Here is a 26436-nt window from a genome sequence, read left to right on the forward strand (position 1 = left end):
ATACTTCATTGACTGACTACAGGAAGGAATAGGAGCGAAAAACGGGCTCCGGCAAGAGCACACCACGGAAAAAACGCAGTCCCAAGGTCTGCTCGCCCACCCTGCGACCCGGAGCTCAGAGGCGGGACTTCCTGTGTGTTTGCCGAAAGTTTCCGGTGTGAAGCGGAAGTCCCCCTGGGAGGAGCCGCCGCGGGGACCCGTGGCACCGGCTTTTTGGTGCTGTAGCTGCCATGGGCAAAAGAGACCGGGGGGACCGCGGTGAGACGTGGCGCGGGCGCGCCGGGGCCTGCCTGCGTTCGCCGTCCCCATCGTCCCGTGTCGTAGCTGCTCCGGGTTTCTCAGCGGCTGCCGATCCCACAGTGTCTCGCGCGCGGCCTTGTACATGCTGTCGCGACAGGCCGCTGGACCAGGGGCGATCCTTGACCTTTGGGCGCCCTGTGTCGTGGGACGGGTGGGAAGCATTTGAGGGAGTGCATGCCAGAGGCACGCAGGTGGCTCTTGGCTAGGAGTGTGTGGCGTTTGGGAAATACGGCTGCTGCCAGGCTTCCTCGAAATGCCGCTAGGAGGGAGCCCTAGGTTCCTCCTGCTGGGCTCACTTGTGTATCCGTATCTGCAGATAAGAAGAAGTCCAAGAAGCGGCACTACGAGGATGAAGAAGAAGATGAAGACGACGTCCCTGGGAACGACTCTCAGGAAGCGGTCCCCTCGGCGGCCGGGAAGCAGGTGGATGAGTCCGGCACCAAAGTGGATGAATATGGAGCCAAGGACTACAGGCTGCAGATGCCGCTGAAGGACGACCACACCTCGAGGCCTCTCTGGGTGGTAAGCATACCCTCAGCTAGGGCAGGACCGAGACTTTGTGGACCCAAAATAGAAATGCAGGGTACTACTCTCCATTGCTGGCCAGGAGAGAGCTTTCATACATACTGTTTGAGCAGCCCAAGATAGGAATGAGCAGGTGTGGCACAAGTGCTGGCTAGACTTGGGCTGCCGTCATCTCTAAGCCCTTCCTCTTACTCACCTTCCCTCCATTTCTACCGCCTGCGTGGAAATACTTTTTTATTTATCGAATAAATGCCATTTACTATGTATTATTTTAATTCTCCATTTAAAAAATTAATGGAAGTTATGTATTTGCTAGGCAGCTCTTTTGCTCAGCTTGAAGTAATTAATACTCTACATTCGTTTGAAACCTGGCCAAAAGGTACCTTGAGGATAGCCAATAAGGTGGGCTTTCCCTGTGAAGAATAGTGGGAGGCAGCTCCTGACTTTGGAAACCTGTCCTTGTCTCTCCATTCCTTGTATCTGATTAAAGTAACAGGTCTCACAGTTGGCGGAAGGAGTGCTTACAAAAACATCCCGGGTGTTAAAGACTTTTTGGGCAGCTTCTCTTTTCTGGATAATGATCTGGGAAAGAGTCTAATAGTCTTTACAGCTCATTAATTTCTTTGTCTGTTGTGTCCATTTGGTGTTTCTTAGGCTCCTGATGGCCACATCTTCTTAGAAGCCTTCTCTCCAGTTTACAAATATGCTCAAGACTTCCTGGTGGCCATCGCAGAGCCAGTGTGCCGACCAACCCATGTGCATGAGTACAAACTAACTGCCTACTCCCTGTATGCAGCTGTCAGTGTTGGGTTGCAAACCAGTGACATCACTGAGTACCTCAGGAAGCTCAGCAAAACGGGAGTCCCTGATGGAATTATTCAGTTTATTAAGGCAAGTGGGGGCTAAGGCCAGCTCTTTTGCCTTCCTTGTTAATGTAGTAATAGTGGAGACAGATGCTACACGCTCTCAGCCTGTGGCAGTCATGAAAATGCCATTCAGATCTCATGTGGGGAGCCCGCATAACTGATTACCCGAGCTCCTACTCTTCTGGATCCAGCATGGTGTTCTTGCTGAGGCCACATGTCCCATGAGTTGCTCTGAGACAATGGTTACTAGTGCACTGGGAATACTAATTCAGCCCTTTTGGCCAGGGTTATTTGGGAATGCAGCCAAAAGGGAATGGTGTTTTGGACTGAATTGTATCCCCTCCAAAATTCATAACGCTGAAGCCGTAACCCCTAATGTGATTGTATTTGGAATGAGGAAATAATTAAGGTTAAATGAGGTCACAAGACTGGGGCCCTGATCCAGTAGGATTAGCATTCTTTTAAGAAGAGTCAGCCAGAAAGCTTACATGCTCTCTTTCCCTTTGTGTGTGCACAAGGAAGAGGTCATAGGAGCACATGGTGAAAAGGTAGCCAGGAAGAGAGCCTTAATTAGAAACTAATCACTGGCTACTTGATTGTGGACTTGTAGAAATGTTTCTGTTGTTAAATCTCCCAGTCTCTGGTGTTCTGTATGGCAGCTGAGTAGACTAATATAACTGGTAAACTGTTTAGGGCCGAATACCTGCATGGGACCAGTAGTCAACAATTTCTGTTTGGGAATGTCAAAAAGAACTTCCAAGTGTTGAGGTGGCTAGGGTTCCATATGAAGAGCAGTTGAACATGCTTGGGTTTGTCCTGAGAGATAGGTGAATGCCATTCAGAAGAGATGGACAGTGAGTTTCTTGCCCTTGACTGATCTAAAGGGAGTTGGATTCAGACCCCCAAATCTGGAGTGGCAGGTGAGTGCCACAGGCATCCAGTACAGTAAAGCATCCAATCTCAGAGAAGCTGACAGGAGCCCTGGTGAGAGTTCTCGCTTCTTGTGATGTGGAAAGGTGTCCAGGGAGAAGTCCTGCACCTTGCTGGAATGAACCCTGCATCAGCACGCTAGCTGTGCTCAGTCTTGGCCGGCAGCTGTCTGCAGGAATGTAGGTGTTGGTACAGTACAGTGGTAGATTCAGAGGGCAGCAGCAGGGGCAGGCCACAGCCCGAGATCAGAGTGGTGAATTTCCATGGCCACCACACAACCTCTGCTGCGTTCCATCCTAAAGATTGTTGGGCACTTGGAAGATTTTAGCTGTATTCTCTTCCATCAAGAAACTTAGACTCTAGTTGCGGAAATAGGACCATTGGTGAGGAGGCCGGGAGGCTTTCCATTTAATTTAGGCAGCCATTACGGAACCCTTACTCTGTGCCAGCTTTGTGCTGGGAGCTGTAATAATGCTGGTGTGGCTGGACGAACCGTTGGGTTAGGATGGGGCCTGTGGGAATGGAGAGGAAAGGGGAAGGGAAAATAAAAGAAAGATTTTACATAGCATTTTATAAATCAAGGGATGTGTATCAGAGCCAGGCAAGAGCAAGGTTTTACTCTCAAAAGTAGAGATTAATAAGAAAAAGCTCAATTTAGGCAGACCTAACCTCTTTAGGATTGCATGTTGGGCTTTCCTAAAGTAAAATGAGCTCTTCACTTGGTAAGTAGTAAGACGTCCCCAGTAATGAATGTGTCCTGAGTGAGCCGCGTGTTGCTAATCGTGCCTGTTTGATGTCACTCCTTGCAGTTGTGTACTGTCAGCTATGGAAAAGTCAAGCTGGTCCTGAAGCACAACAGGTAAGGGATTCTGTGACAGGCCGGCCCGAGGCACTTTCACCCTGTGCAGAGAAGGGGGCAAGGAGCTCACGTCTGTGGACTGTCTGTGCTAGCACCTACTCTGCTGGGTAAGGAGATAAAAGGAATAAACAAAGTGAAGTGACCCAGACTGGAGATTCATTCGCTGGCCACTGTGTGCCCCCTGGCAGTGGAGCTGGGACTCAGACCCCTCCTTATTTGACTTTAAAGCAGCGTTTTGCTCCTCATTTGCTGTATCTTGGCCAGTAGCTCATAGCTCAGATTTGGCCAAGGCTGTGTGAGAGTAAGAGCGGAGAGAGGTACAAAGCCACTCTTTCCAGACCATCTGATTAAATGAGCTACAGAACCTTCTGGAAATGGTGTGCCAGTCAGTAGTCCCCTCCTTCATCCCCTCTTGCAGGTACTTCGTTGAAAGTTCCCACCCTGATGTCATCCAGCATCTTCTCCAGGATCCAGTGATCCGGGAATGCCGCCTGCGGAACTCCGAGGGGGAGGCTACAGAGCTCATCACAGAGACTTTCACCAGCAAGTCTGCTGTAGGTGGCCTCCTGGGTCACCCTTGGGGGTGGGAGCATTTGGGATGTCAGCTCTCGCAGGGGCTATTAGTTCAGCATTTGCAACCTTGGGACCCTACAGTCTTCTTACAGCTGCAGTTCCCCTTGCAACTTTGGCTCTCGTCTGGTAGCAGGAGGGCTCGTCGTATAGAGGTCCAGATCCCGCCTTTCTCTTACAGATTGCCAAGACTGCTGAAGGCAGTGGTGGGCCTTCTACTTCCCGGGTGACAGATCCACAGGGTAAATCTGACATCCCCACGGACCTGTTTGACTTTTATGAACAAATGGACAAGGATGAGGAAGAAGAAGAAGAGACCCAGACAGTGTCTTTTGAAGTCAAGCAGGTTAGTGCATGCACCCTGCCTAAGCTGGCCCAGCCCTGTGTGGACTCTGCAGTCTGTGGGAGAGGGGGTCCCCGTCTGTTCCTGTATTGCTTTCTCCTTTTTGGTGTCTGGGCTGTAGCATCGTTCCTCCTAATGGAGTTAGTCCTGCGTGTCCTATTCCTCAGGCTGGTGTGTCAGTCTTCACAAGTCCTAGGGAGATGTAGGAAATGGCCCCTTGGATTATGTACAGTTTATGAGCATGCTTTGGACTTAAGATTATAAAACCTCTTTCATGCTCACTCCCCAGGAAATGATTGAGGAACTCCAGAAACGTTGCATCCACCTGGAGTACCCTTTGTTGGCAGAATATGACTTCCGGAATGATTCTGTTAACCCGGATATCAACATTGACCTGAAACCCACAGCTGTCCTTAGACCTTATCAGGAGAAGAGCTTGCGGAAGATGTTTGGGAACGGACGTGCCCGTTCTGGGGTCATTGTTCTTCCTTGTGGTAAGTGACACTTGAGTGAAGAAGGTGGGTCAGGCTTTTCTGTCTTGGTCTGACAGCTTCCCCTCACTCTCTTTTGTGTACCTTTCTCTAAATTACACCTGGGAGCAGCGAAGTTCAGATGATTCCCTAATTCATGACTTAACAAATATTTGAGTGGTAGGGCTTTGAGCTCAGCACTGGAGTTGCATTGGTAGATAGAACAACACTTCTGACCTTACGGAGCTTGTTTTGATGGTAGAGAGACAGAGGGTAAACAGATCAACTAAGCCAAGTGTCAGATCCTGGGCACTGGAGAAGAGGCAGGGTGAGTGGTTAGACAGTGAGGAGGGGAAGGTGCTATTTTACACACTGGGGTTAGGGTCTTGTTCTTTGCAATCAGTCTTGTGAGTTGTGTGTATTTGGGGACTTCCTAGCACAGAAACTTCGTGTGTTTATTCCTGGATGGCTTATTACAGTGTACACGTCCAAGAAAGGGCCGTACAGCCCCCTTGGCACCTGTCTGATGTCATTTGTCCTAAGTCATGTCAGGTCCTGAACCAGCATTCTTGGCCACAGGTCACAACAGATTCACCTGGGGGCCCTACTTCAGACTTAAGGAGGTTAGAATCTCCAGGGGAGAGGCCTGTGCCTTCAAGTTCTTTTTTTTTTTTTTAAATCACCCTGGGTGATTTTGATGCACATGCCTGGTAAAAGAGGAATTGCTGTTTAAAAGGAAGAGCTTGATTTTTATCTTGATCTTCAAATGGTGGGTGATAGTAACTTGGAAGCCCTGGAATTTTGCTTCTGTCTGTGCCAGTAGGGTCTGTCTGTCTTTCCCATAATCCTGAGCTCTCAGCGCAGCTGCCTTGTACTGAGCCCTCTCTGTGGTCCGTGTGCCCCAGCAGCGCCACCTCCCCATGGCTTGGGCAAGTTGTCCTCAGCTTTCATTTTCTCACATTCAAAATGGCAAACAATGGGAGTGTCTCTCACCTCTGGTTTGTTTGGAGATTTCAGCGTTTGAACAGAATTCATGGAAAATGCTACAGGAGGGACTGGGCCTTGTCTCTTTTAATTCTCGTGTTTGGCATGAGCTGAGCATGTCTCCTTTTTATAAAGAAGAAAACAGAGGCTCTGGAGCAATAAGTGCCTCACAACATCAGCTGTGAGGATTCGCCCAGATTCGTGTGTTGATGAGTCATTCTGTCTGTGTCCATTGCAACCTGGCCTCGGTTTTCATTGCCCTTTGGTTTTGCACAGGTGCTGGGAAGTCCCTGGTTGGCGTGACAGCTGCATGCACTGTGAGAAAGCGCTGTCTGGTGCTGGGCAACTCAGCTGTGTCTGTGGAACAGTGGAAAGCCCAGTTCAAGATGTGGTCCACCATCGACGACAGCCAGATCTGCCGCTTCACCTCCGACGCCAAGGACAAGCCCATAGGCTGCTCCATTGCCATTAGCACCTACTCCATGCTGGGCCACACCACCAAAAGGTCCTGGGAGGCTGAGCGAGTCATGGAGTGGCTCAAAACTCAGGAGTGGGGCCTCATGATCCTGGATGAAGTCCATACCATACCAGGTAAGCAGGCTGAGAGCTGAGTTGCCCTCTCATTTCAGAGACAGAAATTGATTTCCACTTGTTGGGTTGAGGGAAGGACTGCTGTGTAGTACATTCATCTTGGTAGAAAGGCTTGCTGGGTAGAGGTTTAAAGTAAGTCATAAGCATGTGGGGGTGGGGATGAGGGTGGGTGGTGGATGGGTGTATCCCTTCACAGCTTCCTTAATCATGGGCCCAGCATAGTCATTCAGAAAATGGTATTTCCCTCCTTCCTCCATCTTACTGTTGCAGCTCAGCTTACCCTTAACCCACTGGTTTGTGGTGCCATGAAAACTGGACCAGGAGCACTGAAGTCCTTGCCGTAGTGGTGTTTGTTTTATTTGAAGCCCAAAGTATTAATTCTTAATATATTATAGAAGCCCTACTTCTCCAAGTGTTGCAAGCAATCTTTTTTTTTTTACAGAATAGCTATATTGATATAATATCCACTGATAAAATCCACCCATTTTAAGTGTACAATTCAAGATTTTTAGTTAATTTGTGAACTTGTGCAGCTATCGCCATGATCCAGTTTTAGAACCTCTCCCTCATACTCATTCATAGTCAGTGCTTTCACCCCCAGCCCCAGGGGCCACTGAAGTGCTTCCTGTCTCTGTAGATTTGTCTTTTCTGGAAACATCCTATTAACAGAATCATATAATACATATTTTCTTATATGTGCCTGCTTTTACTTCGCATGATATATCGATATTATAACATGTATTGATAACGTCTTCCCTTTTATTGCGGAGTAGTAGTCTAGGCAAATCTTTTTTGATAAAACAAATGAAGGGGGAGCCCTGATAAATTAAGAAGTGTAAATTTGAGATTTCTCTGAATGAAATGAAATCAGAGGCATTTTCATGTTTGAAATATGGCCAAAGTGGCCCTAGCGTTCTTTCTTTTTGGTGCAATGAGAACCCCTCCAGCACTCCTGGATGTCTGAATATACCTAGAGATGTTCACAGCAAGCCAGGTAGGTATCAGGGGTCTTTCAGGTTGAAGGAACAGGGTGTTAGCCCTGATGTGGGAGAGTACTTGGCACAGCAAGGTGCCCGTGTGGTGGGAGGGACACAGACGAGAACAGTCAAAGCCAAGGTCAGAGAGGGGCAGGCAGGATAGAGTGTGGGCCAAATGCCGTAGGACCTCATAGGTCACTGTATGGCCTTTGGCTTGTACTGTGAGTGGGTGGGAAGCCATTTGAGGGATCTGAGCAGAGGGTGACATGATCTGATTTATGGCTATAAAAATACCACCCTCGCTGCGGTGCTGAGAGTAGACTGGAGGAGGCAAGGGTAGAAGCGGTGGGGTGGGTACCAGCAAGAGTAAGAATAAAGGTAATCTACTTCTGGATGTATTGTGAGGATGAAGCTGACTGGCTGGATGTGGGATCTGAGAGAAAGAGAAATGAAGGATGACTGTAAGTTTTTGGCTTTAGTAATTGGAAGGAAGGAGTGGCCATTAATTGAGATGTTGAAAGCCATAGAGGGAAGGTTAGGCTTTAAACACATTCATTTGATTGCCAGTTGGACATTCTGGTAGTGGCAAAGATGTTAGTAAATGGGCAAAAGACAAGAATAGACATTTCACCGAAGAGAATGTACAGATGCCAAGAAGCATCGGAAGAGATGTTTCACATCATTAGCCCTGAGGGAAATGCAAATTAATACCAGGAGATGAGATGCCGCTATACACCCATCACAGTGGCTACAATGGAAACTAGTGACAGTAATGAGTACTGACGAGAGGGCAGAGCAGCTAGCATGTGTCACCAGGGGAATCGCAAAATGTACGGTCACTGTGGAAAAGTTGGGCAGTTTCCTAGAAAATTGCCATATGACTCAGCAGGCCCACCCCTGGGCACATTCATCCTAGAGAATGAAAACTCAGGTTCACACAAAAAGGTGCTCCTGAATGTTTATAGCGGCTCTAGTCAGAGTCTCCAAAACCTGGAAGCAACTGAAGTGCCCGGCAGTGGGTGACCAGATAGACAAACAGGTCCATCCCTCCCCTGGAACACTACTCAGCCATGAAACGGAACACACGGTTGCTGCATGCAACAGCTTAAATAAATCTCCAGAGGTACGTGCTGAGTGAAATCAGCCCATCTCAGAAGGTTATATAGTGTATGGTGCCTTTCAAAAGACCAAAAGGATAGTGATGGAGAGCAGATCAGTGGGTGCCAGGGGTTAAGGAGGGTGTGACAGTACAGGGGGAGCACAAGGGAGTGTTTGGGGTAATGCATTGGTCCGTACCCTGATTATGGGAGTGGTTACATGAATCTATACATGTGTTAAAATTTATAGAACCAGTCCCACCCACCCACCAGTTTTGCTGTGTGCTAATTTAAAAACTAAAAGAAAAAAAAAATTAGGGAGCAGGGGGTATTGCGTCTGATTGGATTAGAAATTGGTGACCTAGAGAATCACATCCTACAGATGAATTTGGAATTGCCATGTGGTGGTTTAGTTGGAGGCTATGTTTGAAGCTTGGGAAAACTTGAGGCTTTCTCCTTGTGTGTGTATTTAGTTTATGTTGATGTTCCTCTTTAGCCTGTGTCCCAGGTCCTAGAGGGCGGCTGGCAGGCTTGGGATCGGTTTCCTGGTGATGAGGATACAGAGGTGTACCCCCACAAAATTTCATGCTCACCATGGGTGTCTATGTGTGTCTCTTCCCTAGTTCACTGGGTCAGTTTGTCTCTGGCTGGGTAAGAGAGTAAAACCAAACAGCCATAAAGAATTCTGAATTCAGTCTTGTGAGCCCCTTGGCCTGGCCACACTCACTGGGCCAGAGAGCCAATGTTAAATAAGGGAATTCTAGTAAATCACAGTAAGTTTCTTGATTGTTAAACATCTGCCACGTTGGATTAGGTAGAATGATAAATCTTTGAGATCTATCTCAAAAGGTAAAGGTTGCTGTGGTGTTTTATACATCTTCCAAGAAGGGTCCTATTGGGTCACTATATTAATAAGAAATTTGCACTGCAGGACTTGCATATATTAAGTGCTTACTGCATGCAGGACACTGTGCCAACTTCATTATTTTAGCAAGTATTTATTAAGAACCCACTGAATATCAGGCACTGTGCTTGGACTGGAGCTGAAGTGGGAGGGACAAAAAAATCACACAAATAAATGTCAAATGACAACTGTGACATAACGTACAGTGAAATAAGTCATACCCACAAAGTGTGTATTGTGATTGTATTTATAGAAAGTTTGGGTGACTGAAGTCGGTTAGTCGTGGTTCTGTTGAGGGAGAGTGCTGGTATTGACAGGAGGGGTCAGAGGAGAGACTTCCAAGTGCTAAGAGCACTTATCTTGACCTGGGTGATTCCACAGGCACATACCTGTGTAAAAATTTGTCAAGCCATGCACTGTATCGTATGTGAGTTCTTCCTCCTGACAGCCATAGGGCTGTTAGAGAATGTGGTAGTGGGACGTGACCTGTTTGCAGGGCAGATGCCACAGGAAGGCCTTTCTGGCTGCAGAGTGTCCAGGCGGGGTTGAGACTCATGCTTCCCTTGGGTTGATAGAATCTCTGGGCTATCTGGTGCAGCCTTCCTGGCTCCTGCATTAGGTTGGTGTCTCCATTGCCTTGGCTCCCATGCCCTTCTGACATGAGGAGCCTGGTCTGGGGTCCTTGGCTACCCTTTTCTGGAGCGGCACAGTCCTCGGACATAACCGTGCTTCTGGTCTTCGTCTTCCAAGTGTATGTGCAAACCACGTTAGGCTTGGAAGTCCTGGTACTTGGGGGTTAGACAGTACTCTGCTGTTTTGCTCTTCTTAGGTTTTTGGCTTATGTTCTGGTGCAGTGTGACACCTCCTTCCTCAGATTGTTAACGTCTGGTTCTGCAGTATTACTAGCGTTACCTTTAATTATATTAGAAGATAAGCATGACTCAAACATTTTAACCTTCTTTCAGAGTATTAGGATTTTTAAAAGATGAGCCCATGGAAACCACTGTTGGGTGTTTTGAAATTAATGTCTCATACCCATTTATGTGTTTATTTAATTTGATAAATCAGAAAGAATTATAACATTCCAAAGAGAGAAAGACAGGGTTGCTGGTTGACCAGATGAATCTAATTGGAAAAGTGTGGAGAAGGGACTTTCCAGGGTCAGGGTGTGCCTGGGGTTTCATGTCTCCCTTTTGTCCCCTTGGTTTCTGGGAAGATGGTGGGAAGCCGGGCAGATCCATCTGCTATCCTCTGATCCCCCAATTACCCATCCGTATTCCTGTAACCTGGATATAAGTTTCGGGGCAAGCAAATTCCTTGCATTGTTTAGAACTCAATGGTATTTTAAGTGTTGTAGGTTATGTTTCAAATTGCCATTTGGGCTCCTGCTGGTAGCTTAGCTGTTGCAAGGAAGGATCCTAGGGTTCCCTAGCTTGGAGCCTCCCTAAAGCCATTTCTCCCTTTTGTTCTCTTTTTCTTCCCTCTTTTGGACAGGTCTGAAAGTGGTGATTAAGTGTTCTTGCCCAGTCACTCTTGTCTAGAGCCAGATTCCTGTGATTCAGGGGGTTAGCCTCCATAGTGTCCCAGGCCAGTGTGAAGTCACAAGGCTGTGTGTAGTCCTTGAGCATTTAAAAAAGTGACGGTGTGAATGCACTGATTGTCTCCCTAGCCAAGATGTTCCGACGGGTGCTCACCATCGTGCAGGCCCACTGCAAGCTGGGTTTGACTGCAACCCTCGTCCGGGAAGATGACAAAATCGTCGATTTAAATTTTCTGATTGGGCCCAAGCTCTACGAAGCCAACTGGATGGAGCTGCAGAACAACGGCTACATAGCCAAAGTCCAGTGTGCTGAGGTAGCCGGCTTCTTCCCAGCACTGTCTCCAAGGGAGGGACTCCCCCCAAGGTTCAGGGGAAAGGGATCAGGTCACCCCCCCACGGGCAAATGCACAGGTCAGAACTTACGCAAAAGTGCCGCCACCTCATCCTGTTGCCTCAGGCCCCCCACCCCCGTGTGGTGGGCAGTGTTCTTCCCACTCCGCAGAATCAACGTTCCAGGGGCACACAATCAGTAAGTGCGCAAGTCGGGATGCTAATCCAGGCTGGTTTGACTCCAAAATCCATGCTCCTCTCCTCTGGGAGGGAGCACCTCAGGCTCTTCCCACCCACCCTCACCCTTGAGGGATTCTTGGGTGGTCCTGCGTAGGCAACCATCCAGGCCACCCCAGTGTCCAAGCCTCTTGGATTTGATGCCCCCAGAAGGCACCTGTGGCCTAGATCATTTTATTTCTGAACATACTGGGAAACACATTGTCCTGATCTCATTCTGCAGTGAATACCTGCATGGGTAAATGCTTAAAAGTACATGTTCAAAGGTAAGTCTCCTTACAAGGAACAACAACAAAAATCCTTTCTGGCACCTTGAAGTGACTGTCACTCACTGGCTGGGGTGAAAGGGCAGAAGGGGGCCTCTCGGGTAAAGGTGAGTGTGAAGAACCTGTGCAAGTGGACTTGCTCTGCTGAAAACTTGCCTGCCCTGTAGTTGCATCTTCATAATCAGCACCCATTTTACAAAGTAGAGTGTTGCAGAAATCTCTGAGGCCCCCTATTCCTCTCCCGTTGCTTCTCTCCTCCCCCCTGCCAGGGTATCCACTGTTGTGGAACTTGGGTTTGTCACTCTCTTGCTTCCCTTTATTATTTTATCTTCTGTGTATATTTCCTTCACCTCTTTTGTTTAGCTTTGCCTTTAAAAAAAGTCTTTAGGGACGCCTGGGTGGCTCAGTCAGTTAAGCGTCTGCCTTTGGCTCACGTCATGATTCTGGAGTCCTGGTGTGGAGCCCCACATCGGGCTCCCTACTTAGTGGGGAGTCTGCTTCTCCCTCTCCCTCTACTCCTCCCCTGCTTGTGCTTGCTTACTCTTTCTCTCAAATAAATAAATAAAATCTTAGGAAAAAAAAGTATATGTATATAAATAGAACCTGGTTATATATGTCTCTTAGTGCTTTTGTTTCTTGCAGAATGTATTACTTTTTTATTTTTTTATTTTTTTTTTAATTTTTTTTTTTAAGATTTTATTTATTTATTTGACAGAGAGAGACACAGCGAGAGAGAGAGCACAAGCAGGGGGAGTGGGAGAGGGAGAAGCAGGCTTCCCGCTGAGCAGGGAGCCCGATGTGGGGCTCGATCCCAGGACCCTGAGATCATGACCTGAGCCGAAGGCAGACACTTAACGGCTGAGCCACCCAGGCGCCCTGTATTACTTTTTTGATGATGCAAGTAGCTGTAGTTCATTTTTTTGAATTGCTCTGTAGTATTCCATTGTACAAATACACTACAGTTTGATATAGAATGGAATATTACATAGCAAGTTAAAATAAAATCTCTAATGTTGACAGACATTTAGGTTGCTAAGTTGTCTTTTTATTAGCTTTATCGAGGTATAACTTCATGTTTCTTAACATTCACCTGTTGTAAGTAAATACTATGATTTAGAAATCCTTTGATCTTAGTAAGTGTAAAGAGTTCTGTAGCCATCCTCACACTCCAGTTTTAGAATTGAACTTCCTGCCGCCACAGATTTCCCTCACGCCCATTTGCCATGAATCCTTGCTTCTGCTCCCAGCCCTAGAGAGCCACTGATTTATTTTGTTTCTGTAAATTTGGAGCTTAGTTTTTTTTTTTTTTTTTCCTGTTATGACAGTGTTGCTGCAAATATTTTTATACCTGTTTTTTGGGGCCTTGGGTAATTTTTTCTAAAGCAGTGTTGTTCACATTAAGGGTATATGTTATTTAATAAAACCGTTCGTGCATATGAATGTTTAGTTTGTGATGTAAAAAAATGTTAGTTTCACTTCAACTGTGAAGTCCACTGTTCTGGCAGATACACCTAGGAATAACATTTCTGGGTCAAAGACTATGTGGATGTTCACTTTACTAGTTGCATCCTAGAAAACTGTTTTGTGTCAGTTGACCTTCTCATCAAGGGTGAGCGAGGTTTTTCCACATCTTCTCCAATACATAATAGTTTTATTTTTGTTTAATTTTTGCTGACGTAGTAAGTATGAAAATGGTATTCCTTTATGATCTCAATATGTGTTTTCCTGTTTACTAATGACGTTGAGTATTGTTTCGTATGTTTATGGACCATTCGTGTTCTTTGAAATGCATAATTTTAAAGATTTTACTGTGAAAAAAGAATTGCTTTTTCGGTAAAGAATGAGAAATTCCAATGTGGACACGGACAGGACGTGGCCTGAGAGCAACCAGAAAATACAGTGGCAACAGCAGCAGCAAAACCTAGGAATTTGAGCTCAGCCCTGTTTCGGCATGTAACGAAGGCAGCTAATTCCATGTCGGTTGCAGCGTGAAGAAAGGGTCTGTGATGATCACACAGAAGTGGCACTGGTCACAGAATTCCACGCCTGTCAGGATAGGCTTTATGGCCTGTTCAGTACAAAGTTTCCAGAGGGTCCTTTTTGTGTGTTCACAGGCTTGAGACCTTTAAAACCCATGGCACTTCAGTATATTTGTCTGAGCTTCCTTTATCTTGCCTGCAGCCCGTGCACAGGGCCCTGCACAGAGGAGGCCCTCAACAGTGTTATTGTCATTCTTATCCGAATGATCAAATTGTCTCCGATGCAACCAATGGGACCCCCATCCAGCTGGCTTCTGTATCCGTTTGACATGTCCCCATCATTCTTTGAGCACTTCCTTGCTTTCTGGCACAGAAGATATTTTAGACTCAGCTGGTACTTTCCCTACCCACCCTGGCCCTGGAATCAGCCATTTCTCCAGGGTGCCCTTTTAGTAGAGAATGAAATTTACAAACCAGGATCTAGGTGCTAGGTGTGTTCATTACTCCTAGGACGTCATTGCTAGGCTGACTCAACAACAGAGCTGGGAAGTTTGTGTGTGTGGTTCTCCATAGCGGTGCTGTGTGTGGACTTGTGTGTGAAGGGGTGGTCTAAACAGGAGGGATTACTTGGACCACTGGTTGAGAACCTGATTTCCCTTACTTGGAGCTGGTGTAAAAGTAATTCCCTGGATATCGATAACATTTAAGAATCTATGTGTTAGAGAAATATAAGAATGTCCTGGTTCACCATTGGGTACTTGATTTGGTTTATATATATAGATATAGATATAGATATAGATATAGATATATATAATTTTTTTTTTAATTTTTTAGAAAGGAGTAGATGGGGAGGGGCAGAGGGAGAGGGAGAGGGAATCTTAAGCAGACTCCATGCCCAGCTTGGAGCCTGACATGGGGCTCGATCGCACAACTTGAGCCGGAATCAAGAGTCTAACGCTTAACCGACTCAGCCACCCAGGCACCCCTTTTTGATTTATTTTAAAGCTAGTACTGCTAAGTGAATGGTCTTCGAAAGTTTCTAATCACGTGATATTTCAACTTGCAAACTGACCCGTGGTTCTTACTGTGTCACAGGTTTGGTGCCCAATGTCTCCTGAGTTTTACCGGGAGTATGTGGCAATTAAAACCAAGAAACGAATCTTGCTGTACACCATGAACCCCAACAAATTCAGAGCCTGCCAGTTTCTGATCAAGTTTCATGAAAGGAGGAATGACAAGATTATTGTCTTTGCTGACAACGTGTTTGCCCTGAAGGAATATGCCATTAGGCTGAACAAGTAAGAATTGAAAAGTTGGAGCTGCCGCCAGGCGGCTTCTCTACTCCAAGCCGGAGTGCAGAAGGTGCTCGGTTTGTTTGTTTTTTTCTCTTCCTCTCTGGAAGCTCTCAGGAACTCCTTAGGATCTAAAGGTCTGGTTCTGTGGCCCCAGGGCCAGGAACCAGGTGAGACAGAGGAGCAGGTGGTCAGACTCAGAGGTCAGAGCAAATAGAAAAGGGCGCCCGGTCACCCTCAGCCCAGGGATCAGGGGCTAGAGTTGTGCTGCTTTGGTGGGGCACCATCTTTGAGCTGGGCTCCAAAGGTGGGAGCAAGTTGGCATCAGGAGTGGCAGGCTGAGTGAGCACTCTTGTGGAGCCGGGGTCAGACTCTATGGACCAGGGGCCAGGAAGGCAAGGATGACTGGGCTAGCATCCCAGCTACGGCCCTGCACCTAGAAAGAGCTTCTCAGGAATCACCAGCAACGTCCTCACTAGCCCACAGTCCCACCTGGATTCTGTGCTAGCACTACTTGTGTCGACATGAAGCTTAGATTGAGGGATGCTGACTCAGGAAAAAGCATAAACAAAGAAAAAAGGAAAAAGTAAAGGAGGGAATCCTGAAGAGAGTGGTGATCAGAATGTTGGCGGAGGGTCTGTAGCCACTCATTTTTATGGGCCTTCTCCTGATATTCTTGCATGATGGAGGGCTTCCTGGAAGAGAGAAACCTTGCAGGAGCTCCCTTTCCCTCTAATGTGCTTTCAGGATAATTGAGGGGGTGATTCTGTGGCCTTCCTAATGCAGCTTCATTCTTCTTTAGACCCTATATCTATGGTCCTACATCCCAAGGAGAGAGGATGCAGATTCTCCAGAATTTCAAGCACAACCCCAAAATCAACACCATCTTCATATCCAAGGTCTGTGTGGCATGCAGGGTGGTGGTGAGGTACCAGCACCCCCTGGGGTAGGGGGGCACTAGGGGATGTCTAGATAGTGAATTCATGTTTGTTGAAGGGATGTGACGTGTCAGTTTTCATTCCCATGTTTCTGTGTCTGGGGACAGAATGCTTCCTGTTGGGTAGCAGAAGGAGCAGATGCAGGGTTTAATGTACTGTGGATGATCTATAAAGTCTCTTTGCTTGACTGAGATTTTTCCTGCTTCTTTTGGGGATATGGGAATTTTAAATTATATTTTATTTATCTAAGGGGGAAATTTTCATTACTTATTGTGGCCAAAGTAGGCATTCAGATGAGGTTCTCTTTGTGAAGTTAGAGATTGCTGTGGGCTTCAGGCGGCCTTTCTCCAGGCTCCTCGTGTGCCTCGATGGTGGGTAGTCAAGGTAAGCACGATGCAAACTCATGAAGGCCCAGCTGGGTGAAGCTCTTAGAAGCTGTGGCCCAACAGTGTAGAGCAGTCATTCAGATTAGAACAGACCCAAAGCTCAAAATAAATGAGATTTACTAATAAAGTGATCATGGCTGGGTCAGTAAGTGCCAAACTTTGATGTGTGCTTGGGAACCTCAGTGGTTGGAACCCTCAAGCAGAGGCCGTTACCCAGAGCCAGATCCAGCCCAGTGTGGACAGTGGCCCCTACTAGGTCATGTGTCCCGCACGTGCCGGTGGTTTCAGTGGCCTCCAGTTGAGAGTGTGAATGATTTTGTTAAGACATGTTTCTGTAGCAAAAAAAGAAGAGGGATCATTTACAGAGAGCGTCTGTTGATAGGACCCGCTCATCGCTGGGCCCCAGTAGCCCGTACTGGCAGTGTCGCTGAGACAACGGGTGGGCACTGTGGGTCCTGACGGCTTCTTGAGGACAGCTCTCCAGAGAATTCACAGTAGGTCCTAGAGGCCTGCCTGCATCTGGTACAGAGAGAAGAGGATGGTGATTATCTTTCTCAATTATCTAGAGAGCTTATTTAAGTTCAGGGCCAATTGATTTTTTTTTTTTTTTCTTTCTGTCCCAAATAAAAAACCTTCCTAGACTCACGGTTGTTTCATTTCTGTAGGTGGGCGACACATCGTTTGATCTGCCAGAAGCAAATGTTCTCATTCAGATCTCATCTCATGGTGGCTCCCGGCGGCAAGAGGCCCAGAGGCTGGGGCGAGTGCTCCGAGCCAAAAAAGGTAAAGGTGGTCTTACCCCTTCTGCTCCAGGAAGTCTTTCCTTTTTTTTTTTTTTTTTAAAGATTTTATTTATTTATTTGAGAGAAAGAGAGCACATGAGAAGGGGGAGGGTCAGAGGGAGAAGCAGACTCGCTGCCGAGCAGGGAGCCCGATGCAGGACTCGATCCCGGGACTCCAGGATCATGACCTGGGCCGAAGGCAGTTGCCTAACCAATTGAGCCACCTAGGCGCCCGGAAGTCTTTCCTTTTGAACCACGTTGGTTGGGAAGCTGCCTGTGTGTTCACAGTGGCGAGGTCGTGCCCCTGGGCCTAGTAGACTCTGCAGGGAGGGATCCCAGAGCCAGGACCAAGGTCTGCCTGGCTCGTATTATCTCCATGCCTTGGGGTTACTGTGTGCATATTTTCCCTGGCAGCTGCCTGGTTCACATGGATATCCGCTCAGCTGAGTGCTTGTGATGGTAGATTGTTAAGAGGAACCAGGAGTGCGGTGTGCATGGTGTATACGTAGCAGGAGAAAGCAGAGCTGGGCCACCAGTGATGTCTAGGACCTGGAGCCTGGACCTTGAGTCCGGAGTAAGGGGAGGGCGTGGTAGGAGCAGCTCGGGCAGCCGCGGCTAGCTGCCTCACACAGCACCTGGGAAGAGCCCCGTCCTGGGCGGCAGCTTGCGGCTGGGCTGTCGCATGCTCAGTGCATGAGGATGCAGGAGGTCGGAGTCTGTGCCTCGTAACTGTGGTCGAAGGGCCCAGACCCCAACAGTGGGCGTGACAGGCACTGGCGCTGCTACTTAGAGATGGTGGCACCCCTCCTCCTGGGACCAGGGAGGCCCTAAGACAGGGACACAGGCCTTGTCCTCGGGGTGTTCGCTTTTCCTTTCTTAGGAGACAGCTGGACTGCTAGGGTGTCCGGAAACAGGGTTGGTGGGTGTAGGTTGGAATCGTACCGTGTTAGAATATGTGTAGGAGGGAGCTAACTGTATTTAATATGGAGGCAGGGCACATTAGTAGAAAGAGCATGCATGTGGGCACCAGGCCGACCTTGGGACCTTGGGCAGGTAGTTTGCCCCTCTGAGTCTTGCTTTTCCATCCAGAGTGGGAGTACATCCTGTCTTGCAGGGCTGTTGTGAGGAGTAAGCCTTATGTAACAGCATAGGAGGCTGCTGGATAAATGGCAGCTTTTATAAGCTGACAGGAATAGAATCTGCCTAGCAGATGTGAACGTAATTCGTAACTTAAGCCTTACTCACCACCTTCCAAAAAAGAAATCTAACTTGAAAACCAGTTTGAATTTGAGTAGAATTTTGTTTTTTTAAAAAAATACTATTTGACGTAAGGTATTCGGCTGCTTTCTTACATCTCTGAGCTCTCATAAGACTAAGAAATAGTTGAATTCAGAGGCAGTACACAGACACGGAACCTGCTGACAATTGAGCTGTGAAGCAAAAATCTTCAGATTGTCCGGAAGGATCAGCTTTTATAGGCTGCAGTGTCTCTGGCCCAGTTTCTGTGAGAGTTCTGTCCTAGGTTTTCTCTCTGAACCTTTTTTTTTTTTTTGGTAACTTTATTGAGGTAGAATTCATGTACCATGTAGTTGGTCCATTGGAAGAGTACAATTCAGTGGTTTTTCTTTTTGTTTTTTTTTAGAGCACACGTGTGTGCACAGTGGGGTGGGGAGGGGCAGAGGGAGAGGGAGAGAGAATCTTAAGCAGGCTCCACACCCAGTGCGGAGCCCGATTTGGGGCTCGCTCTCATCACCCCCAGATCATGACCCTGAGCCAAATTGAACCCTTAACCGACTGAGCCACCCGGGTGCCCACAGTGGTTTTTAATATAATTGCAAAGTGTGTCACCGTCACCATAGGCTATGTTTAGAATATTCTCATCACTCCAGAAAAGAAACCCTTTCCCACTGGCAGTCACTCCTTTCTCCTTGCCTCCTAGCCCCAACTGCAGGCAGTCACGACTCTTAGTTTTACCTCGATAAACGTGCCCGTTCTGGACATTGCATACATACAGAATCATGCAGTCTGGGCCCTCTGCGGCTGCCTTCTTTGACTAGCGTGTTTTCAAAAGGGTCCTCCATAGTAGCATGTAGTAGTACTTCCTTCTTTTTTTTAAGGTTTTATTTATTTATTTGAGAGAGAGAGAGATAGTGAAGAGAGCACAAGCGGGGAGGAGAGGGAGAAGCAGACTCCCCGCGGAGCAGGGAGCCCGATGCGGGGCTTGATCCCAGGACACTGGGATCATGACCTGAGCTGAAGGCAGACGCTTAACCAGCTGAACCACCCAGGCGCCCCGGTACTTCCTTCTTTTTATTGCCGAATGATCCTCCATTGAGCAGACATGCCACATCTTGTTTATTCGTTCTTCTGTTGATGGACACTTGGTTGTTTCCACTTTTCGGTTCTTAGGAATACTGCTGCTGTGAAATTCATGTGCAAATTTTGTGTGGACATATGCTTTCAATTCTGTTGGGTATATATCTAGAAGGAGATTGTTGGGTCAGCTATGGTAACTCTGTTTAACATTTTAATTAGCTGCCAGACTATCTTCCAAAATGGCCGCACCATTTTACACTATTACCAGCAGTGTATGAGGAATCCAGTTTCTCTACATCCTTGACAATTGCTGTAATTATCTTTTTTGATTCTGGCCATCCTAGGGAGTGCCAGGTGGTACCTCACTGTGATTTTGGTTTGCATTTCCCTGATGACTAATGATGTCGAGCGCTTTTCATGGGATGTTGGCCATTTGTAGATTTTTTTTGGAGAAATGTCTGTTCAGATTCTTTGCCCTTTTAATAATTGGGTCATTTGTCTTTTCATTATTGATTTGTAATAGTTATTTATATAGTCCAGATACAAATCCCTTATCAGATACATGCTTTGTAAATATCTTTTCCCATTCTGTGGGTTGTCTTTTTACTTTCGTGGGGGGGTGTCCTTTAAAGCACAAACGTTTTGGGTGCCTGGGTGGCTCAGTCATTAGGCGTCTTCCTTGGGCTCGGGTCGTGATCCCAGGGTCCTGGGATCAAGCCCTACATTGGACTCCCTGCTCGGCCAGGAAGCCTGCTTCTGCCTCTCCCACTCACCCTGCTTGTGTTCCCCTTGTGTTTCTCGCTGTCAAATAAATAAATAAACCTTAGAAAAAAAACAAAAAACAGGGCGCCTGGGTGGCTCAGTTGGTTAAGCGACTGCCTTCGGCTCAGGTCATGATCCTGGAGTCCCAGGATCGAGTCCCGCATCGGGCTCCCTGCTCGGCGGGGAGTCTGCTTCTCCCTCTGACCCTCTTCCCTCTCGTGCTCTCTATCTCTCATTCTCTCTCTCTCAAATAAATAAAAAATCTTTAAAAAAACAAAAAACAAAAAACAAATGTTTTTAATTTTGATGAAGTGCCTGAGCAGAGTCGGGGCCATTAGCCCCCTGACTGCAAAGCTGGCCCTTAACTAGCACGGGTTTGAACTGTGAGGGATTTTTTTGATAACTGTAGTTCAGTACTGTAAGTGTATTTTCTCTTCTTTACAATTTTCTTAATAATGTTTTCTCTATCTTACTTTATGTTAAAAATACTATGTAACACATATAACATACAGAATAGGTGTTAGTCAGCTGTTCATGTTATTGGTAAGCCTTCCAGTCCGCAGTAGGCTATGAGTAGTTAAGTGCTGGGGGAGTCAGAGGTACATGTGGATTTTCAGCTGTGCGGGGGGTCGGTACCCCTAACTCTCGTGTTGTTCAGGGGTCAGCTATACTTACTTTTGAGCCCTGGACCCTCGGTTCCTGGCACTGTAACAGCTAATGTTGTCCTTTCTCCTTTCCTCTCTTAAGGGATGGTTGCCGAGGAGTACAATGCCTTCTTCTACTCGTTGGTGTCCCAGGACACACAGGAAATGGCTTACTCCACCAAGCGGCAGAGGTTTTTGGTAGATCAGGGTTATAGCTTTAAGGTATGTATTCATTGATCTCCGGTCAGAATAGAACCAGGGCTTTTTCGGTACCCATGCCTCTAAGAGAAGTAGGAACTGCTGTGGGCCCCAGTGTGAGACAGAGCTCAGACAGGCACAGAACTTTAGGGCATTGGAAGCCCTGCCTCAGATTCCCTTCCTCTCGGCATGAATTGCCGGGGACTTTGAGGGAAAATATTGTGCAGCACCTGGCTTCCCACAGTGACTGGTCGAAGAATGGGGCCTCTGAAGCAAGGGGCTTGGGTTCTGTACTTGTTTACATTTTATAGTTGTCTTGCCAAAAGAGTGTTAGTTGTCGGTGGGAAAATGTGCTAGCCTCGCAGGACTTGAGATGCCCTGGAGCTGTGGCCATCGCTGTGCTACTCTGAGCCCCTTGAGTTACTTTCCTACGCCAGCAATGGCAGTCAAGCCCAAGCCTTAGGACTTCCCGTTGCCCACAGACCTGATTTGTAATGTGAGCGAGGAAGGCTGTGATGGGGCACCCCCCCGGGGGGAGCCCTTCCTTTAGTCAGCTGCGAGCCTGGGCCTCAGCGGGCCTCACGCCAGAGCTGTCCGCATGCCACGGACGGGCAGTCGGACAGTTCTGGGGCTGCCGAAGCTGTGGCTGACCTCCGTCAGCTGGCGCGTTTGCTCTCTTTCCTGTTCAGGTCAGGCTTTCGTGCCCCCAAAGATTTTTATTTGTGGGAGTGGATGGGGGTGCTGGAGCAGAGAACTGAAAGGATGTCCCTAGAACATGCAGGTTCCCAGGTTCTTGGTTTACAAAAGACTACAGGCTGCCTTTTCAGATGCTTTTGATCGCGTCTTGTTACAAGTTGGTGAGTTCCCTTTATTAGCTGCAGACAAGAGGTCAGGGCTGTCCAGCCCCTCCTTCCTTAGCCAGAAGCAGTGACAGTTTCAGACTTCTCATGCTGAGCTGGAGGACAGGATACTTGACCGTATTTTGAAGGATTTGCACGATGGCCTGTTTATGTGTCTGTAAATGATGGCAGCATTCATACCTCCTGATCCCTGGGAGGGTCAAGGAGGAGACAAGCACCACATGAGGGAGTGTTCTGGGTTCTTCGAAAGGAGAGCTGGGCAGAAAGGCACGTGGGCGTGCGATGGTCTGTGTTGGGCGGAGCAGTCTTCGCCTTCCTGGCCTTGCCTTCAGCACTGCCCGCTGAGAGCAGCCAGATCAGAGTTCCCAGAACCCTGACCCCGGGGTTCCCAGAGGGGTGGTCGGGCCAGGGCAGAAGTGCCCGGTATCTGTGCTCCGGGTCTGTGGCCACTTGAAGGGCTCAGCCACGTCCCTACTTCTGGGACTTCTCTTTCAATTAAAACGATGGGAAGAATTAAAGGGGGACAAAAAGATTTCTCTACACCATCAGCCCAGGCTTTCCTCAGGGATAGGTAGGCTGTGTAGTAAGTTACCCCCAAAGAAAGGAAAACCAAACCTCTCTCTTAGAAAAAATCTTGTAAATCCACCTGGACAGGATCTCGTTTCTAAGTGTTCCCTCTCACTGGAAGCCCTGGCGGGCCCGGGAGGCTGAAGACCCTGCCCTCGGGCAGCAGGCCATGTCTGTCTTTGGTCCCTTCCTTTATCTGGTGCAGGCTGGAAAACTGCCAGAAGGGACATTTTAGAGCCGCCGAGGCCCCCAGTGATCTTCTGTAAGCGATCCTGTATCTGCTGTTGGGGGAGTAGCTTTCTCTGGAATCCCCTTCACCTCTCCTGCCCTGCAGTCACTAGTTGAGCCCCGCATTGCAGGGGGCTCCCAAGCTGGTCTCTGGAATGCTGGGGAGGAGCTCTCCGAGGTTGGGCGCCTGCTCAGCTGGGCCTGGGGGCGGGCAAACAGAAGGGGACATGGGGCCTGTGGCGTTGGGCTCTGCAGGTGATCACAAAGCTTGCTGGCCTGGAGGACGAAGAGCTGGCATTTTCCACGAGGGAAGAGCAGCAGCAGCTCTTACAGAAAGTCCTGGCGGCCACCGACCTGGATGCCGAGGAGGAGGTGGTGGCAGGGGAGTTTGCCTCCAGATCCAGCCAGGTGAGTGGGTGGGCGAGGCTGCAGGTGTCCGTCCTCCCAAAGGACAGAAGTCTTGTGTGCGCATGTGTACTTAGTTGTGTGTGTGTGTATGTGTGCGCACCTGGGTGACGTCTTAGACGTGTGACGTCTGTGACGACTTGGAAAGCCCAGGGGGCCGCAGAGAAGAGAGTAACAGAAACAGCCCCCATTAGCCCTTTGGTGTACCTCCTTCCTTCCTTACATATTGTTTCCCGTGGCCAAGTCCACGGCCACTGTAGCTGGCCCCCCACGCCATTCACCCCACGTCTGGTTCGGGTTTTGGTAGCGCCTTGCCAGTGGGGCCCGGGATGGCACAGGCGGCCCCAGGCTTACAGCAGGGTGGCTGTGGGAGGGGCTCTTGTGCCTGGGCTCACCGTCTGGGGCCTCAGGCAGGTCACTTCAGCTCTGGCTCCTTCTTCAGTAATAGAGCTGGGCCTTCCAGCCTGTAGGGTGGGTCTGAGGATCAGCTCACATGGTAGTTTGACTATTATCTTGAAACATTTAGAGTTTTCTGAAAATAGTGAACTTTCCATTTATTCTACAGATACTTAGTGAATATTCACTGCCATGTGCTAGGCCAATATAATATGGTATAATTAATGAAAGTAACATTATGGGGAGTTCTTACCAGCCCTTCCAGAGAAAACTACAGTTTTGTCAGGTACTTGAAAACAAATTAAATTGATATTAGAGCCAAAAGGTGAGCAATGGTTGGGACAAGGAAAGAAAAGCAGGGTCCCCTGGGGAGGTGCTGCTCTCCCTCCAGCCTGAGGCCATTCTGCCTCCAAATGTGGGGGCTGGATCCCCCTCTGGGCACTCTCCATGGATGGATGCTTCAGGGAAATTTCTTGCCTCTGTGTACTAAGGCCATTCCCACCAACCAGTGAGCCACCTAAGGTCAGGTTGTTGAGGGCATTGCTCGGTGCCTGTCTGCATACTTGGCTTGTAATCTGGTGCAAGTAGTATGCCACGGTCTGGGTCAGGCCCTTGCCTGTGTGGTTTCTGTTCACACCACTTATGTCAAGACAGATGAGGCTGTCCCCATTTTACAGATGAGTTCATTGAGGCTCAGACATTCAGTATTTGTCCAGAGTCACCCAGTGAGAGGTAGAGCCAAGATTCAAGCCCAGGGCTTTCTGAATTTCCACTTGATTCAGAGCCTAATGGTGGAGTCTCGAGGTGTTGTGGGACTGCTGCCCTCGTTGTTGAAAAATTCTGTTTATAAATTGTCATTAAGAGAGGCGCAGTAGCTTTATGGCTAAGAATAGGGAATCTGAAAGAAAAAAAAAGAATAGGGAATCTGAAGCCAGCTGCCTGGGTTCAAGTCCCAGCGCTTTAAGAGCTGTGTGATCTTGGACAAGTTACTTAATCTCTCTGTGCTTCAGTTTCCTCATCTGTAAGATGGGAATTGTAATAATTGTGAGGATTGGATGAGTTAACACATGTAAATACATGTAAACTGCTTCAGACAATGCCTGAGACACAGTAAGTGGTCAATAAATGTTCATAAATTAGTATTTATTAAACTTAAAAAGTTTATAAAACTTATTATGATCATAAATGTTACAAAAGGAGTATTTTTTCCCTTGGAAACTAACCATGGGCTGGGTGCCCCTGCAGGTATCTCGGCGCTTTGGCACCATGAGCTCCATGTCTGGGGCTGATGACACTGTGTACATGGAGTACCACTCGGCTCGGAGCAAGGCTTCCACGAAGCACGTGCACCCGCTTTTCAAGCGCTTCAGGAAATGACGCCTGTAGGGTCATGTGGGTGAAGGCTGGGTGCTCGGCACCAACACTGGATAGGGATTTTCCACATCCTCATTCTTTCCTCCAGCATTGGCCAAACTGATGTAGATGCAACGCTTGTTAACTGTGTTGAAAATGCATCAAGAACTCAGTTCTGTCTTCATGGGTCGTCCAGGGCTTAAAAAAAGTTGGGAGATTCTGTTTTTGGGGTTTTTTTCCAGACCTCTTTTCAGTCATGGGCAGTGGTCATTCCTGTATATAAATATTTGTAATATTTCAGATGTATTTATCTTAATGTTCTGAGTAAACAGAAATGGAGCATTTGACCACTCTTGATTACAGGTGTTCTGCCTTGTTACAGGCATGGGCTACGTCTAGGTGACAAACCTCCATCGAGGCCCCTTTTGTAGCAGGCACCGAGGAGCTCTACTGGGGAGACACACCCCAAGATAAAGAAGACTTGCTGCTTGGTGTTGAGGCACGGACACAGCCAGGGCCCAGAGAGAAGGATGGGCTAGAGCTGCCTGTTCACCGTTTAGCCCCTGTGCCTTCCGTGCGAGGCACCCCTGTGTGCAGGTCTTCTAGGTCACCTGAAGGCCATCACACGTCCAGGAAGTCACCACACACACAGCTCCTACAGTTGGGGCTTCTCTCAGAGAGTGACCTCTTATTTCTCCCCCAGATTCATTTTTGATACTGTTGGGAGGCTGGGTTCCTCTTCAGATAGCAGTGTGTTGCCCTTGGGTCTTTGATAGCTAGTTCTTTTATTCTGAGAAATGTCTTTTTCTCTCTTGTTCCTGGTATGAAAGAAAAGAGGGAAAGACAAAAAAGGCAGGATTGTTTCATAAAAAAGAGACACACAAGGCATACACATAGGTCACGAAGAAAAACTTGTTATTTTGAGGAGGAGGCTTCTCCTAATAGGCCACAGCGCTCACACCTGGGGAGTGTTGAAAGTCTGTGCTAAATACATAAGACCTCTAAATTTGGAGTCCCTGCCCCCCGCGGCTCAGCATTCTGTTTTCCTGTGTCAGCAGACACGCCTGTATGGCTGTTCTGTGAAGCAACTGCAGACCAGGCCTGGGAAGACAATACCTCTTTGGTCAGGAGTGCTTTGAAGCAAGAGCCACCTTGCCCGAATGCCACTTCTCTGAGCTGACTTTTGGGGACAAACACTCATAGTCTGGCCAGCAGCTAGCCACTCTGTCTGTGCAAACCCCAGAAATGGCCCCAAGCAGCCAGAGCTGAGGCCTGTGCTCAGGCATGTACGCGCTGAGGCCCGTAGACCTGCTCATTACTCACCCTGTGGGGCTGGCACAGAAATGTCTCAGACTTGATCACAACCGGTGTTATTTCCAGATTCTTACCTCCTGTCACACCTATATGCTTGAGATACTCAAACAGTATCAAATAACTTGTATTTTCAAATTCCTGCTTTGGTGCTCACCGTTTTCTTGTTCTGTAACCTGTCTACTGATAATGTGGACTTTCACCCAAGCCCTGTGATCCTGGAAAATGGG

General features: G+C 47.9%; 1 protein-coding gene across 1 annotated transcript; it reads left to right on the top strand.

Moving 5' to 3' along the window:
* Positions 1–230: 230 nt before the first annotated feature.
* On the top strand, positions 231–25242 carry ERCC3 (ERCC excision repair 3, TFIIH core complex helicase subunit). The gene is made up of 15 exons (XM_027590513.1): positions 231–258; positions 617–822; positions 1480–1716; positions 3431–3480; positions 3899–4034; positions 4232–4396; positions 4683–4887; positions 6124–6438; positions 11086–11270; positions 14864–15066; positions 15863–15959; positions 17050–17167; positions 20992–21110; positions 22997–23149; positions 24788–25242. Exons 1-15 carry the CDS (start codon positions 231–233, stop codon positions 24917–24919), a joined length of 2349 nt encoding a protein of 782 aa, XP_027446314.1. The 3' UTR covers positions 24920–25242.
* The last annotated feature ends 1194 nt before the right edge of the window (positions 25243–26436 follow it).

The sequence above is a fragment of the Zalophus californianus genome, chromosome 3, assembly GCF_009762305.2.
Source record: "Zalophus californianus isolate mZalCal1 chromosome 3, mZalCal1.pri.v2, whole genome shotgun sequence".
In the NCBI taxonomy this organism is placed as follows: domain Eukaryota; kingdom Metazoa; phylum Chordata; class Mammalia; order Carnivora; family Otariidae; genus Zalophus; species Zalophus californianus.

What these genes read in the sequence shown, in the direction of transcription:
- ERCC3 (XM_027590513.1), top strand. Translation starts at nt 231, where the DNA reads ATGGGCAAAAGAGACCGGGGGGACCGCG. An exon ending in AAGAGACCGGGGGGACCGCG is followed by an intron (nt 259 to 616) that starts GTGAGACGTGGC and finishes CCGTATCTGCAG; the next exon opens with ATAAGAAGAAGTCCAAGAAG. An exon ending in ACACCATCTTCATATCCAAG is followed by an intron (nt 15,960 to 17,049) that starts GTCTGTGTGGCA and finishes TCATTTCTGTAG; the next exon opens with GTGGGCGACACATCGTTTGA.